Source organism: Nerophis lumbriciformis, linkage group LG11 (assembly GCF_033978685.3).
Source record: "Nerophis lumbriciformis linkage group LG11, RoL_Nlum_v2.1, whole genome shotgun sequence".
Lineage (NCBI taxonomy): Eukaryota > Metazoa > Chordata > Actinopteri > Syngnathiformes > Syngnathidae > Nerophis > Nerophis lumbriciformis.
In genome coordinates this window covers 12638328-12655827 of record NC_084558.2, presented here as the reverse complement: position 1 = coordinate 12655827, position 17500 = coordinate 12638328, and the positions used below count along the sequence as shown (strand labels likewise).

Genomic DNA, 17500 nt, shown 5'->3' with positions numbered 1-17500 from the left:
CCAGTGCACTTCAAACCAGGCAACACCCTGAGACAGAGACTATAGTGCATCCTAAAGACCAGACACCCCACACCCACAAAAACAACCTGGTGTATGCTGTCCAGTGTAATGATGAATGTACTGATTCATTATACAGGTGTATTAGGGAAACAAAACAACCACTAAGCCGACGCATTGCACAGCATAGACAAACTCTTCAGGCCAAGACTCAGCTGTCTACCTGCACCTCAACGAGAAACAGCACTCGTTTGAGAACAAAAATGTACAGATTCTGTAGAGGGAGGACGGATGGTACAAAAAAGAAGTGAGGGAAGGAGATCTGAACAGAGAAGGTAGTCTGCGACACCACCTGTCTCCCACATACAACACTGTCCTTTCAACCATTCCGAAAAGACTGCAATTTAGCCTCCAACAGGAGTTAAACATTTTCTGGTCACAGAGGATCTTTTGTGCCATTTGTTTTCAACTAAATGGAATGCTAGAATGTGTGCCGCACAATATCTCTAAGCTAACGAGGGGAAATGGCATTTCAACGACTGTCTTTGGCAATGACAGTAGGATGGCTTGTTTGACTCTCAACAGTTGTTTTTCTCACTATGATCAGAACCATCAAAAATTTGAAACCAGAAGGCTGAGCTGGGACTCCTCGCAAAACAAATGTTTGACCAAGTTTCGTGATGAAGTTTACAAACTGGGAGGCACACCCTTCTGGTGTTGGAGTATAAATATTTGGGGTTTGATACCAGCCGCTAGACTAGATCTGACCAGTCTAAGTCTAAGACTAGATCTGACCAATCTAAGTCTATGAGCATGAACTGATGAAGCCTACTTGGATGAGAGGCGAAACGTCTTCAAGGACAAACCGAACAGTCCAGTTGCGATCCATTGAATGCCCTGAGAATCAGAACAAGCTTGCTTGTCTGAGCCCGTGAAAGGGTTTGTTCAGCACTCCTAGATTCAAATCAGCATCTTTGGTGAGTATGATGTATTTTATTAAAACATTTTATATTTTTGTTGTGTTATTAGAAAAATAGTGATTCTAATCTCAACTATTTATGATGATGCTGTAGTGTAGAAATTTGGAGTTGTTAGGTCTGGGTTGTTTGCAACCTTTACGTGGATACCTAGAAGGTGTTTACTTCCCAAAGTATCTTGAGCTTTATGTATATTGTTTTTACTATAATTAGTAGTTGTGGAAAAAAATATAGACATTTCAAATATATATTGTTTTCAGTTAAATCAATAATGGTGACATAAGATAGTTGTTATAGTTTTTGGTTTAAACAATTTAATTTTGAGTATGTTGCTTTAGTAATTTTGGGATTTATCCCCAATACACAAAAAGCCTCACTCTCTGTAATGCCACGCCTTGTTAAATTGCATTGTTGCATGTTTTTGAAGGTTTGCAGAACTGTGAAGCTATATTAAGGAGGTGGATTAAGTGCCCACTGAAAGCCCAAGTACCAAATGCAGGGTCCGCCACTAATAAAATGTCAGCTGAAATGAATGTTCAACTATGTAATGACCAACATACAGAGATAGATTTATTTTGTTGTTTTGGGTCATGTCACGTTGTTTCTATAGGCAGGACTTATGGCGCAGTGGCATAATTTAGCCACTCCCACTTGGTTATTTGAATGTCTAACTAGGATTAAGAGACACATTTTCTTTCACACAGTAATTCTTGAATTGAGTCAATGCTCTGTATTATATGTAAAGTGCATACAGTATCAGAAAAAAAAATTGGCAGCATATAAAACCTTAATTTATTTCAACTTTTCCAAGTCATGTCAAACCTTTGCAAGAATTAAATAGATGCAAAATTAGTTAATTGCAATTCATTTAAACTAATCCATGTGATTAATCTGATTAACAATTTGACTTGTTTGACAGCACTAATGTAAACTCTTTTCATTTTGCAATTTAATCAGAGCTCTGTATTGAATATAAAACACATATTAGGAATATATACAAGGATGTACTCACCATCAGGTTTCTTAACTCAGCCACTCCTTCACATGTGCTACTCGAGCAGCCGCTTTGTTCATAGAAAGTAGTATTAAAACCACCAAATTTGGCCGTGAGATTAAATCTCACCCCTTTTATGTGGGGCGGTGGGGGACATGAAGGACAAAAATATATAGAAATTATTTTTATTACCTTTGGTTGCAGTAAAGCCAATAGTTTGCATAGCAAATTAACTGGAACAATCAAAATGAGTTTCTGCAGATAAGAGTTATTCATGAGGATTTATTGCCATGATAATTTTTATGTAATCAGTTTGCATGACTTGACAGCAAGACCACAGAAACAGGTATAGGATGAGAAGGACAAAATACCCAGAAAATAGTAATAAATTATAAATAATGATTGTACTGTATTATTTTTGATTGAAAAATAGCAAAGTGTACACATTGTAAATAAAAAGCATATTTTGATGTGTAGTTTACTTACCGTTTTCATCAACCCCGGATTCGGACTCTAACGCCTTCAGTATTTGCCCTCTCACAAACTTTAAGCTCCAAGGCGACTCTTCGTCATCCAGCAGAATCACGTTCATGGAGATCCCTCTCAGGCAATGTCGGACGCTCCGAAGCGACGCCACAAGAGTCCCGAAGGTGAACAACCACCACAAACACCAGCTGCTTGATCCCATTTTGTGCACATTTATCTCCTTGCACTAGGAGAAATAATCCATTTTCTGCTGCTCTCTCCCCCTTTTCTGTGCATCCAAAGTGCCTAGAAAGGGATTTCTAACTAAGTCACTTCCTTCCTCTCACTGTGAGTGGCTACTCACCTGCAATGATTGTTAATGTGCAACCCGGAGAAAGCCAGCAAGGACCATAAAACCTTGTCTCTGTTGTCATGCCAAGGTCTGCATGAATTACGAGCACAGACGCAGGTATCGCCACACATGGAGATAACGAGCACATTTCGCTCATTGGAAGTCGACTTGAAATATAACGCCTACAAAAAACAATAATCACATTTTGAGGTTACTTTTGGACAGTCCCCGAAATTTTGACTTTGTCCTGGTAAGACCCTCCTCATGCATACAGTACAGAACGACAGAAGGATGTTCTATTACGGTAATCTTGGAATGTGTCTTTATCTTATCCATTTGTCGTCCGTTTCACAGGAAAAGGACAAGCGTTCCCAAACACGAGACTTGTCGGGCGAAAGAGGGTTTTCGAGCTCCAACTTCCCCTTGGCACAATCGCTCGCCATGACTCCTGCTAGCCAAAGTCTGGTCTGCACTTTGTTTACCGAGTAGACGCCTGAAGAGAGAAACACTTCATGCGCCTCACTTTTATTACGTGTGGGAACTGCCAAATAGTCCCTGTTGAAAAAAATGTAAAGCTGGTCACTATTTTGTTTCTGTCACAATACATGTTTGTCATTGTCAAGCCTCTGTGTGCAATTTCATGGCTAAAACAATTAATATCTTATTACGTTTATTTTTTTGGTTGCAGTTAAGTCCATAGCATTCAGTGAACTACTGTAACTGGAAAAAACATCAATGGGTCAGCGCAGACCAAAGATAAAGAGGAGTTATTCATTATGATGTATTGCCCTGACAACTAACTATAGTTCCAATACTGTACCAGTTAAATACGGGGCCAGTAAAATGCTGGTGCTGATTTTGATATAATTTTTTTACTTTAAATCTTTCAATATTAATTATGAACTTTTGTATATTACTATTATAGTTTACTGAGACAAGTTTTCAATTAAATATGTCTGTAGCGGTAAAGTCCTATACTCTTACTGCTACTCCCTGCAAAAAATGTTCTATAGAATTTCTAAAGAATATCTCTATAGAATTTCTAATGAACTTTAGGACCGAAGTTCTATAGAATTTCTAAAGAATATCTCTATAGAATTTCTAATGAACTTTAGGACCGAAGTTCTATAGAACAGGATTCTAAAGAATGGTTCTATAGAACATGGTTCTAAAGAATGGTTTTATAGAACAGGGTTCTAAAGAATGGTTCTATAGAACAGGGTTCTAAAGAATAGTTCTATAGAACATGGTTCTAAAGAATGGTTCTATAGAACAGGGTTCTAAAGAATGGTTCTATAGATCTCCTCTAAAGAATAGTGCTATAGAAGAAAGTTCTAAAGAGTAGTTCTATAGAACAGGCTCCTATGGAATGGCTTTCTGTGGAATACGGTTCAGAATGATGTAGAAATGATTGGGCAGGCATTCTACAAAATCTGTGGTCTAACACTGGCAATGGAGAAAGACAAATATTGCAGTTGAATGAATGTTGACTTGTATTTATTATATACATGTAACTCAAATCTTGACGTAATAAATAAATGTCAGCAGCATAAATCAACATGATCACCGCGCTTCCCCGACTGTTAGAGACGGCTAGACGTCCAGCAGAATTTGTTTCTGAGGCCTTCTTTTTTTCCCATTTTCTGCGCAATGTTCAGTTTCACTCCAATGATTTTCTTTATCACATTTGCTTCACTTGAGGGATGGAGCTTCTTCACAAAATCTGAAAGATCAATAAAATATACCAGAATTAGTGTCTGCAGACACCAAGACACTAGCTGTCATGCAATGAGTTACACTATGGCATTTTTCAGCTCGATAAAGAGAGTGATGTCTATCATTTAATCAATGCAATGGATAGTCAACACACTGCATACATTGCATATCACGCGTTTCTATGCTGTAAGGCACTTGCACTGCTTGACGCACACAAAATCATATGTGGTGCAATCATGCCAGGCTTTACGAACTGCAACAAATCTGTATCAAATTCTGACAGTGCATGTACACTATTCATTAGCTATATAGAAAATCCATTCAGTGTGTGAAATATTTTTCAAATTATTTTCAGGATTTCACTTTCTTGTGAATCTTGTTGTGTACTTGATGGGTGTCCCCAATGGCGTTCGAACAATCACGAAAGTGCATTAATAGAATTCTAATAAAAATATTTAACTTCAATCTGATTGAAACCATATCCACATCGGGAAGGGGATCTGACACATTCCCTATCTAAAAGTCGTTCACTTCTCAACTTGCAGCAGAACTCACGGAAATTCCCGACGCTAGTTGTTAAATAGTAAGGCGGAGAATGCCGATATAAGATATCAAACGAGAAAAAGGTGTAGATATCCGTGCGCTGCGGTTTTTGCTTTGTCACTTGATGTTGGTTTCCGACGAGATCAAAGCTAATGTGACCACCCATGCCTATAAATCTGTCAAAACGAACATCTCGCAGTCAATTCATGGACCAAGCAGACTGGAAGCTATGGATATCTATACTTCATGCCAAACGATCACGGAACGACTTGGAGATAGGAAAAGGGTCAGATCCACTTCCCTGATGTGGATATGGTTTTAATCAGATTGATTTAACTTATACTCACCAATAATAGCAGACACTTTCTTGTCATCCAGTTTTGGTTTCTCATGCTTATCCTTAAAAGCATTGGATTTTTTTCCTGTCAAGCTGCTGTTGGCCAGCTCCTCTCTGGCAGAGCGACAGCAGGACGTCGAGCTGATAGTATTGTTGCCTGACGTGATAAGTCGTCCATCTTCATTAGCAGGCCAGGAAGTCCTTTAATAGAAAAAAGTACATTGTGATGCAGACACAATAAAAAAAAAAATACATTAATAACATGAAGCTGGCGATATCCAAACCGCTCGGCTCTAACCCCAGCTATCATAATGTAAGGGTATTTTGATAGGAATCTTGTTCAAGTCAAGGGAAACATGGTAAGGAAGCAATCAAAGATGAAAAATATATATAACCATATATATTAATTCATCCTGACCACGCGAAGATTTAATATTTGTCGGTCAAGTATTAATCAGATATCCAGCTGAGACAAAATATCAAGAAGGAAGGGACGTAACTCTTGCTAATATAAGAGAAACACACAAAAACGGACGGACAGACAGACAAACAAACAAGTACCATATGTCCTCCCCTTATTTAGAGGGGAGGACATCACAATTTAGGATGTTGTATATGCAACAGTTCTGAAATTATTCCAAATCATAAATGGATTTTTATTGGAAAAAAGGGGCATAACTCTGGAAAATATTGTCCGAGACGACTCATTTTCGATAGGCTTCTTGTTACACTAAGATAAATAGATGTAACAAGTTTGGTTTCCGTACATGAAACGATTCTGTAAATATTGCGGTGACGGATGGACAGCCGTACATGACGACAATACCCGTAGGCCAAAGTTAGATGAAAATACAGTAATAAGAAAGTTATTTCATACATCGACATGTAAGCATATTTTCCATCAACCTATGATAATTACAATAACATACTTCTAGAATAAGAAAACCTACCTTCAACAACCCTCAATGCATCTCGAAGGGATTTGTTTTCCTCTCTCAACTGGAGGACTTCCTTCTTCAGGGATTCCATTTCTGTACATGTATCGTTCGGTGAAGTTCTTCCCAGCTGAAAATGTCAAAATAGTAAATCAAATGAAATAATTTGTATTATGATTAATTTGGGCGCTCATATGTTTTCCGGAAGCAATTTGTCCTGGATACGGCCCTGACAGCACCATATAAGTTTTACATGTATAAGCAACCTTGTAGGCACATTAATTTGAATATGCTACATGTACATGTAGCAGTAAGCCATTCACACAGTAGGCACTGTTCATCAGGTATTTGTAGTGTTATTTTCATATAAGTAAAAGTATAAACTTGTGTTTTAAACCAGTTGCCAGGGATGCAATTTTTACGTCCTCGATTTCAAATGAATGCTAGGCACTTGTGATTGTTTGCCTCGAGAGGGTGCTTTGATTAACCAATAAAATCCTATTCTATTCTATTCATGTACTCACAGCAGCAAGTTGGGCCTTCAATTGTGCCCGAGCATCATATCCCACAGCTGTACGGCTTACTTTCCTCTTTTTCTTCTGAAAAATCAAGATTAACAAGAAAACGTGTTCAGTTCTTTTATATGCCATTGAAGTGAAGAAATATGTTTGCAGAAATGATAGATTTTCGAGTACATGCAGAAAGTCTGTCAACACCTCAATTTGTCTTGAATATTATTCTGTCTGAGTTGGTCGAATTGAATCAAAATATTCAATAACTTTAAAGCCTACAATGAAACATGATTTGATTAACTTTTATGATAAAGAAAAACTGACAAGGTACTTCAAAAGTATGGGATTGAATCCTACAAAACCTCACACAGTTGAAACACCACTGAAATAGTGAGTGAGTGAATTAACGTTTAACGTCGCTTTCAACACTATTTCGGTCATATCGCGACAACACCACTGAAATAAAAGTACCTGCTGTCTGTCAGATAGAGTCTCCTCAACACTTTCATCCTTGCTCTCACTGTCTGATGACCAAGACTTTGGCTGTTTGTTTCTCTAGCCTCTGCCATATTCCAAATCACCAGTAAGGGGTACATCCTTGCCATCCTGAGCGGCTTTCAAATATGGCGTCAGTTCACGTGTGTCTTCTGTGTAAAAACAAATATGTGCCACATTAAGCTAAATTAAACTGTACAGTTAGTCATACATTTCAGCAGCAGATTGTTATCACTAAATTACTTTGGTATACCTACAGTTCTGATGATTCAGAAATTCACCTCAGCGAGAAACAAATTTCACCTTACTTTCCCTTATTTACAGGCTTACAGCCATATTAAAAAATTGTCAAGGTTAAGTCTGTACTATCATGACAATCACCTCAGCATTGCAGATTGAAACATTCAGTATACCAGGGCTGCACTGATGAGAAATTACTATCAATCATGGAAGAAAAAAAATTATATTAATTAAATTTAACTTTACATAAACAAAGTCGAAAGTTCAAGGTGTAAAATCAGAAGTACATTAAATATATCTATATTAAATATATCTATATTTATATGTACTTCTGGTAAAACGTATACTTTTTACTGAATTGAATTGAAAAGTTTTCAACTGTTTATTAATTACCACCAAATCTCAGAATTCTTGCCACGTATTTGGTTTGTGACTGCTTCCTTCCTCCTGCTTTGTTGAGTGGCCATGGAACTTGGACTTCTTCATCACTGTCCCAATTTTCTCCATTCATCTTCTCTCGAGAACCGCGTGGTTAATATACTATATTTCGTCTCGATGATCATCCTCCCCTTGCTTCCGTTTGGCGACCTGACTGGGGGCCAAACTCCTTCTCTGTGTGATCACACAAGCCTGACGTTACAAACAATGGAGGGATGATAATAATAATAATAATAATAATAATAATAAATGAGGCTAGTTTTGCTAGCTCACCATTTCCGCCCGTGCCTCGAAGCTGCTGTTTGGCTCAACGTTAGCCCGCTTGTGACGTCTCGCATCGCGCCTAGAAGACCCTAAACCAAATGTGATGTTTAAGCCAACAAAGTTACCGTCAATGAACTCCGACGTGACTTGGGCAGCTTAGAAAGAGCGAGTGAAGTCAACATGGACGTTGTGGCCGCCATCACCAACTCAAACTGCCCGCGAAATCTGCTTTGCAACTACGGCAAGCGCGAAGGGGAAAAATAAATAATTAAAAAAAAAAGTTGATTTGAAACATATTCGCACTTATTAGTGTCGGATATGAGAAACATTGATACAACGCGATTATTACCAACTATACATGAATTTGGTTGTGATTGCAGCCTTAAAACAGTTTTGTTATTTTATAACAAAACGAGAGCAGTTCTATCTATCGTGTTTGGGGGGGGGGGTTTGTAATGTTACGGCGGGAAAAGTAGTAAACTAAATATAACATTGAACCATGCTTTTGAAAATGTATACATTTAAATCCTGGCAAATACTGACTTTTAACAATATAAATTGTTACTTACATGAGTTCGGTAAAGTGTTTTCCTATTGGGCTCCGTGAAGAAACGTGTCTGGGCTTGTTCTTCCACAGCTGCATGCAGGTACGTGGGCGGGTCCTGACGTTTTAGGTCTGATTTAAACCTTTGAACTGAGTTTTGCTAAATCAATTTATGTTGGAAGTCCAATAAAATTAATTTTATCACATAAAAAAGTAAGTTACGAAAATATTCACACTTTTTACTTATAGATAACTCAAAAACTCTAAAAATAAAAATAAATTGATTTATTGGAATAAATATACTTTTAAAAATAAAGTCTGCCGAAGTTCTGGGTGTCCGCCTTGAAATGACACCTCACAATTTTAAATGATACAAAATTAACATTTTCATAATTGAGGGAGACATCCTGCATTGTTCAAAAAACAAGCTCAAGTCTGGTGAATCAACTTAATGAGATTAATCAATGCTATGGTGATAGCGCTGCTGCCATTTTATAGAATTTTATTCCATGGAACAATCTATAGAACTTTCAGCAGATAAAGGATAATGTCTATAGAATTTCTGTTAGACATTCTATAGAATGCCCAGTTCTATAGAACAATCTATAGACCTTTCAGCAGATAAAGTAATGTCTATAGAATTTCTGTTAGACATTCTATAGAATGCCCAGTTCTATAGAACAATCTATGGACTTTTCATCAGATAATGTAATGTCTATAGAATTTCTATAGGATATTCTATAGAATTCCCAGCTCTATAGAACAGTGAAAAGACCTTCCAGCACATGAAGCTGATGTCTATAGAATTTCTATAGAATTTTGAATACATATTCTATAGAATCTTCAGTTCTAAAGAAATTCCGACGAAATTCTATAGCGTTCTATATATTTCTATAGAGATTCTATAGAACATTTTTTGCAGGGCTGGTTGCCGAATATAACTGAAGATAGTTTAGACGTGTGCAGCTGGCTAATAATTGATGTCCAGAATTGTGTCCATGTTTAACACAAATATTTATTAACATATAGTCACGTAAATCAAACTCACTTTGTAACAAAACCGGAAAATAATCGGGAGCAAACAAATCATAGCCTGGCACAGTCAAAAACGGTTGCGCCTCTACTCTAATGTTGTGTCGTTCGCGAACGAATTGTTCGAACGAACAAATCTTTTGAGTGAACGTACTGAACCGAATCACTTCATGAACTGATTTGTTCCTTTCTCAGTTCAGTTGAGCTTTGCCGCGACCATGCCGGTATGAGTGGAACTGGCGCATTCTGTGACTCAGTGAACCCTCGATGTCGGCGAACGACGCAGCCAGCTACTCATCATGGGGGTGTGGGGGGGGGGACTGAGCGAACGATTCGTTCACCGCGGATTAACGACATGAATCACTCAGTGAACGACAGAATCAGGACTCGCGAACCTACTGACACAGAGAACTGACTGTGTCGCGGAGGAGGACGTCACATTGAGGCTCTCGTTCAGTCACTGTGCGCGTCGTTCATTGGGTGCTGAGGGCTTGTGTCGTTCGCCAACTGACACACACCGAGATCTGCCGCTGGGGAAGCTGTTACTAACTCATGATTCGCCGACCTGCACACAGAACTGCTGCTGCAGAAGTGATTCAGGTTCACGTACTGAACTGTGCTGACTGTGGCGCTGTGTCAGTCACTCACTGCCTGGTGTACTGCATGCACAGAGCTGTGTAGGGACTCGCGTTCACCCTATTTGCTGCTTCTCCCGCGAATGTCTGCATTGTACTGTACTACTCAGGCCCCCCTCCTATTTTTTTTTTATGGGGGTGGGGGTTCGGTGAACAAATTTTTTGAACGACTCAATTTAAGGAACTGATTCTAATGATTCAGTACAGTCAAAAGAACTGCCAATCCCATCACTACTCTACTCAGCAACACCTGAGCAAGATCCCAGCCCCTCCCTAAGTAGACTGGCACTTCGCCTTGAGCCAACCCCTTTAGTGACGTCATGAATTTGACGGACAGAAAGAGTAAATGGCTCTAACATATAAATAAATAAATAAATGGGTTGTACTTGTACTTGTCCAGGGTGTACCCCGCCTTCCGCCCGATTGTAGCTGAGATAGGCTCCAGCGCCCCCCGCGACCCCAAAGGGAATAAGCGGTAGAAAATGGATGGATGGATGGGTTGTACTTGTATAGCGCTTTTCTACCTTCAAGGTACTCAAAGCGCTTTGACACTACTTCCACATTTACCCATTCACACACTGATGGAGGGAGCTGCCATGCAAGGCGCTAACCAGCACCCATCAGGAGCAAGGGTGAAGTGTCTTGCTCAGGACACAACGGATATGTCATTCGTGCCCAAAATCTGTTCCTCAAATGACCAAGGATAGCTGAGTGGTTGAAGCAGCCAGCTCCCAATCTGGGTTCAAATCCCAGCCGGGTCAAGTGCTTTGCCAAGCCAAAGTATGCAGGAGTGGGGACACCGGACAATGTGGGGGTGTTTCACCTCCCCACACAGAGTAAAGCTAAGTGCTAGTTGGTTAATTAACTTAGCAATTAATTAACTTACAAATTCTTGATTTATTTGTATGTCACATTTTTATATTCATACATTTTATTTGTATATATTTTCAAATCTCAAAAAAATATATTTACAAATACGTGTTTATTTATACAAATTATTTATTTGTACATCACATTTGTATTTGTATATTTATTAATATATGCATAAGTATTAATACCATATTGATATATATAAGTTGATGTGAGACAATTCTAATTCCATAGTAGTAGTACCTTTTTTAATTTATTAGTGTCACAGTACTTTATTAGTAGCGGTGAACTGTACAACCCTAAAGTACAACCTTACACAACAAACCCGACATCAATGGAGCTAACAGCTGAGAACTTTTTTTTTTTTACATTCCTCATGCACAAAGAACTACACGGAGAAGAAGCTGCCATCTACGACTGTTGTCTTTTGTGAATGTTTTGAAGGTATGTAACGTTAATGTTTTCACATTCGCAAGCTTTAAAGTTTTAGTATTTTAGTATTATTCATTTGTATTTTAGCCTAACGTTAGCTAGCGTGGCTAACATTACAAACTAATGTTCCAAACTAACATGTAATATACAATATAACTACCTGAGCAAGTCAGCATCTGAAATGGCTCACTCTGAAGGGCTAGATGCATACCCCCAACTCCTCGTTATGCCCACTACCCCTACATGCAAAGAGTCATTAGGGCACTACTACCAAATGTAGGGATAGGGCTAAAAAGTAGGGTGAGGGGATGTATTGGGATTGGGCCTAATGCTTCCACCTAGTGTTCAATATAAATACCTACCTTTATTATTAAAGTAATTAGATGACTTGTATTTACAGTAACTCATATCAATATTTCATATTATCTCATAATACATCATTCATAATAAATATTGTTAATTTTTCAATTATTTCCACTATTAAATGAAATAAACAACTGGGGATTGTAAAGAAATAATCATATACATTCCATATCATTATTTTTTTTATTATAATTCTTTTGTTTACTTTATTATTCTTTATAGTTACCATTTTAAGAATGAATCCAATTTGCGATCGTAAATAAATGATAATATAAATGTATATAATAATTTCTTTATTATCTTCACGTACGGATTCTTACAACAGTAGAAATAATGACATGAAATGTAACTATTCACAGCTTTTTTTCTTTCTGAATACATATTATTTTCAGTGGCGGGCCGTGCGTCTCTCACCTAGGCCTTCAGTGATGTCCTACTTAGTCCGACTTCACCTCTCAAAATACCGTAATTGATGTCACCACATGGACACGGCTGGAGATACTATACAGAAAAACACTTGCACACTACTGATCATTGAACCCCCATCAACAGTGTACAAAACGGTCTATTTTTTGGCGCATTTAACATTCAGTAAACCCGCTTCAGCAATTAAAACATATGTGGTACCTATGTGGTACTGTCAAAATTTAAATCATTATATGAAACAAATTAAACATGAGCCAATTAAAAATATTTTTGAACACACGATTTGTAGCACCCATTTGACGCTGCAAGCCAGTGGTTACGCTCGTAGTAGTCGGTTGATTTGTGTGAAAGTCGCGGGCAAACCATTTCATCGCCAGAACAGCTGAGCTAGCTTCCGGTGTAGGCCGACCTCGTCTCACAAGATATACCGGTAGTTTCTCTTAAGTACCCTTCTTGAAAATGGCCTTGCAAATGTATATCTGCCACCTTCTCAACATTTTGCTCTCCTTCTGTGTGAGTACCGGTGAGTTTTCTGTGGCTTTCTATGGCCCGTATGGCTCCGGTGCCTCTTCCTGTTTTCGCAACTTGTGATTGGATACTCACTTGGGACTCCCAAGTGAGAGCGTAATTCCAGCTAGAAGGCCTTACTGACAACAACTCAATCTGATTGGCAATGGCAATTGTCTATCAACTGTATGTCCCCGTTCACTTACAGTGCACAGACGCCTGAATTGTTGATTCTGAAGGCCCCAGGCAGATTTGGTACAGCATGGCAACATAATCTAGCTGAATTCTGATTGGATACAAACTCTAAACTAAAAACAACAGCATTGGAAAGAGCATAATATGACATGAATAGAATATTAATACTTTTAGATATTTAAGGAAAGTAAATTAAAAATAGCTTTTATCTTTAATTATGACCATGATTTATGGTTATGTTAGGCCAGCAGAGAAGGCCTTGCTGGCCCTGATGGCCCACCACTGCTTATTTTATACCTTTGTGCCATGTTTTGCATGTTTTAACGTTTTTCCTCACCGTTATTTTATATTTAAATAAATAAATTAAAATACTCCCTATATTTGTTCTGCCAATGTTTATAGAACATTTTCACACCTGTATATTTGAATACTGTTAATTTATTCAAACATTATCGAAGGTCACAGTGATTATTAAAAAGGTGCTTTTAAACACAAACATACTGCAGATAAAATCCACACAATACAGTGTGTTACAACAGTTGAACAGTCAGTGATGCTTGACAAATTAAATATGCAAAGACCATACAAACATCTTATTAAAGACGGCAACATGGAACACATCCTAATTTTTTTTTACAATACCGTTTAAAACAACAAAACACTTCATTTGGACACCTCCTTCAGATTTTAAATAAAAGTCAGAATTATTGTTTTTTCCTTTGTCAGAAATGTATTCAAACAAGCTTGCTAAAATGCATAAAAGGGAAGCCTAAAAATACTGAAATTCCAATAAATAAATAAGTAAATAAATAAATAAGCTCACCTCCCAAATTAGCAGAACAATATCTGCAGGCTGACTGACCATCCTCATTTATTAGTTTTATTTGTTGGAAAAATAAATACCTCATAACCTTTAATTTTCCTTAACCCTCAGTTTGTGGACTGCTGACTTACTTATTTGTCATTGTTTTACTTGCTCTTTCACTTTTAATTTCTTCCTGTCTTTCTGCCTTCAAATTCCCTTACTCCAATCCCAAACCCTGTGGCCGTTGAAATTTGAAGCTCGCTACAATAATATTGCTTTGTTTCCACACTTTCCAGTGTTACTACAGTATTAAAATAGAAAATAATCACCTGTGGAGAGATGAAGGCACAACTACTCTTATTAATGGTGCTTTGTTGTGTTTTTTTCTGCTAATGTAAAAAAAACAACAACTATGCCATACTCAAATGTAAACAATACAAAAATGATGATACCAATTAGTCGCATGAAAACAAATACTATAAATATGGATAGAGGGATGTGGAAAATTCAAGCACACCATAATTGGTGGCGTTGACTTTAAAGTTCACCCCAGCAGCCACAAGACATTGATACAACGTTGATTATACATACATGTCCTTTAAAACTGACTTTGAAACAAGGTTGCAAAATAGTTGTATTTGTAAATTGAGACAACGTTGATGTCCAACGTTGGATCCACGTTGTTGGTTGGGAAATTACCACATTTCAAAGGTCAAATCAACGTCAGAACCGACATTGATTAAATGTCGTCAAAAAGCATGTTGTTTCAACTTTAGGTTTGAGTTGCTCAACGTCAGGACCTAATTCAATAAGTTCTCAACATTGTTTTAATGTCTTGTGACTGCTGTTTGAATAGTGAAAATCGGTGAAGTAAAACCAGATTTATGATAAATATTATTTTACAATGATTTTGGCATTGTGTTGTCACATTGTAAGTAAGGCAGCCGCTGTCAAAGCAAATGTAAACAGACAATGAAACATGACGCTATACTTTCTTGTGGAAAAAAGCTTGTTGTCGGTTAATCAAAGCATGAACAGCCATTTGGTTGCAGAGGGCGAGGGTGGGGAAACTTGAGCCAACAGTGCCCTTTGAGACACTAAGGGCACAGAGATGAAGGGCTACATAAATAAACTTTGATTGATCATGTGGCCAACTGACACCAAGACAACTTTTTGAATCATACGTTTTATATGTGCATATAGGATGACTATTTTCTAGCTATTAATAAAAAACATTGTCATACTCAAAATGTAAACAATACAGTAATTAAAAATGATGATACCAATTAGTCACATGTAAACAAATAAATATGGCTGTATCCTAGGCTACATCATCCTATATGCAAATATAAACCACGCAAGTCAAAAAGTTGTCTTGGTGTCATTTGGCCACATGATGGCACTGTCGGTTCAACTTTCCCACGTTCTCCCTTTGCAAACAAATGGCTGTTCACACTTTGATTAATTGACGACAAATTATTTTCTAACTATTTGGTATAATATGTCTTGTATTCGGGGTAACACTGTATTTTGTTACATAAAAGTGACAAAATATGCATTAAATGTAAATGAATATTTTTTTGACTGAGTGTTATCCCATTAGAGGGTACCTAATGTTGTGGCCAGTAAGTCAATATGTAGCGCTACAACTTTCCTGTCTGCATTTCTGTTCATTCACTGTGTCAAATTAGCTCAAAACGACATCACACACCTTCAGCTCCGTAACGTTTCTTTACCCGCCTGCACACCATCGCTCCCTTCACACCTGACAAAGCCTTTTACAATCTGAAAGTAATCCTAGGAGCTGATGATCTGACCAGACCAGGTCTCATGTTTGGTTCCTGGATTCAGGTGGGTGATCACCACCTCCACCGCTTGGATCTTCTGGTTCTTGGGTGGAACGGCACACACCTTGTACGTCACTTCGTCTCCTTCCACTGGCACATATTCTCCCTCGATACTGTCAGAATCAGAATAAGATCCATGTGTCAATGTGCAATATGAGGAACTGGCAAAATAGTAATTCATTGATTTTCTTTCCAAAAATAGGCTGTTATTTTTCGGAAGGGAAAACCATTTAATTATCCATAAATCAGCACGAATTTATAAACAACTATCCAACAAAAAAATATGTTGGTTGAAATTGTGTGTTGATTCTGAAAGGCTGAAGCTTAACTAATGGTAAGCACGTTTGCCAGATAGCATTGGGTACTGTGATAAAAGATACGACTCTTAGGTGTACCTGCATCATGAGCTATGATAAAATTGCGTTACAAAAATGGTCCAAGAGAAGCAACAAGCAATTTGCAGTCATGTCGTTGTTATGATAGAATATACCTTTAATTTTTATGTATGTATATATATATATATATATATATATATATATATATATATATACATACATACATATACGAGGGCAAACATCTTAGATTCGTGTGAGTACGGTGTACACCAGGGGTGGGCAAACTACGGCCCGCGGGCCGGATGTGGCCCGGTCTCTTTAAACCGGCCCGCCAAATATTAAAACGGAATTAAGCAAAAAACTGTTTTGAGAATTGCCACAACAAAACTGACACTAGACTTGGACACACTGGCAAAAAAGGGTGATCAACAACACTGCTCCCACTAAAAAATAACGTAAGTGTTAACCCTTTAATACCATTTGTATGGTTCTTTGATGTTCTGATAAGGTATTGTTGAAAAAATATGTAATATGATTAAAGTAGCCCATGTTTGAGAAGCCTACTCTTAGTTCCAACAGATATCATATGCTTTGAAACGCATCATGTGCTCGCCCCGCCCGTCTGTCAAATTTCAAAAGCTAATGTGGCCCCTGGGCTAAAAAGTTTGCCTGTGTATACTGTAGAACCTGCTGAAGTTTATGTTGACAACTCATCATGGGCCACAGTGAATATGATCACGTCAGTGACCTCCGACCTCCCAATTGTTCTCGGTGAACGGACAAAAACACATTTGTTTACATTTTCACTTCCTGTCCCAATAATTATGAAATTTCGCAGACAATGTTTCTCAAAATTGTGAACTTTAGGAAGCTGAACATAACAATGCTGACTCACTCCGAGACATGCACAAAGATGTCCTCTCCCCCGTGAGACGGCCGAATGAATCCGTGACCCTGAGAGCGGGAGAATTTCTTACACACACCTTTGAAGACGGGACCTGATTTGGCTCGTACTGTCCTGCACACAAATGCAGAGAGAAGTGAGGAGTGTGTTGTGTGTTCTTGTATTTCTACCCTTCTTGAGACATCAAGGAAACGTACCTTCCATATGAGGACCGGTGAACAAGTTAGGACATAAATCATGGTCCCAATATTGGAAACCATTGCATCTAAAAGAGAATGTCTCATTTGCCCCCCTGGTGGTGAAATATATCAAAATTAGGGTGGTCCCAAAAAGGAGGGAT

At 38.0% G+C, this 17500-nt stretch overlaps 2 protein-coding genes and 1 long non-coding RNA gene across 3 annotated transcripts in view; all 3 read right to left on the bottom strand.

The window, feature by feature from the left end:
• Nucleotides 1-2745, bottom strand: part of gucy2cb (guanylate cyclase 2Cb) — a 37182-nt gene extending 34437 nt beyond the window's left edge. The window contains exons 1-2 of the mRNA XM_061967339.1: nucleotides 2455-2745; nucleotides 1987-2099 (exon numbers count right to left, since the gene is read on the bottom strand). Of these exons, the coding sequence (XP_061823323.1) occupies nucleotides 1987-2099; nucleotides 2455-2656 (315 nt within the window). The 5' untranslated portion in view covers nucleotides 2657-2745. The remainder of the gene's footprint in view (nucleotides 1-1986; nucleotides 2100-2454) is intronic.
• A 1550-nt stretch (nucleotides 2746-4295) lies between these two features.
• LOC133610749 (uncharacterized) lies at nucleotides 4296-8387 on the bottom strand. Its single transcript, XR_009815922.2, has 7 exons — nucleotides 8275-8387; nucleotides 7957-8175; nucleotides 7300-7475; nucleotides 6841-6915; nucleotides 6332-6446; nucleotides 5392-5582; nucleotides 4296-4508 (listed from the first exon to the last, which is right to left on the bottom strand). It is a non-coding gene; the product is annotated as an uncharacterized lncRNA (long non-coding RNA).
• A 5300-nt stretch (nucleotides 8388-13687) lies between these two features.
• Nucleotides 13688-17500, bottom strand: part of csdc2a (cold shock domain containing C2, RNA binding a) — a 10871-nt gene continuing 7058 nt past the window's right edge. The window contains exons 3-4 of the mRNA XM_061967338.1: nucleotides 17152-17274; nucleotides 13688-16034 (exon numbers count right to left, since the gene is read on the bottom strand). Of these exons, the coding sequence (XP_061823322.1) occupies nucleotides 15872-16034; nucleotides 17152-17274 (286 nt within the window). The 3' untranslated portion in view covers nucleotides 13688-15871. The remainder of the gene's footprint in view (nucleotides 16035-17151; nucleotides 17275-17500) is intronic.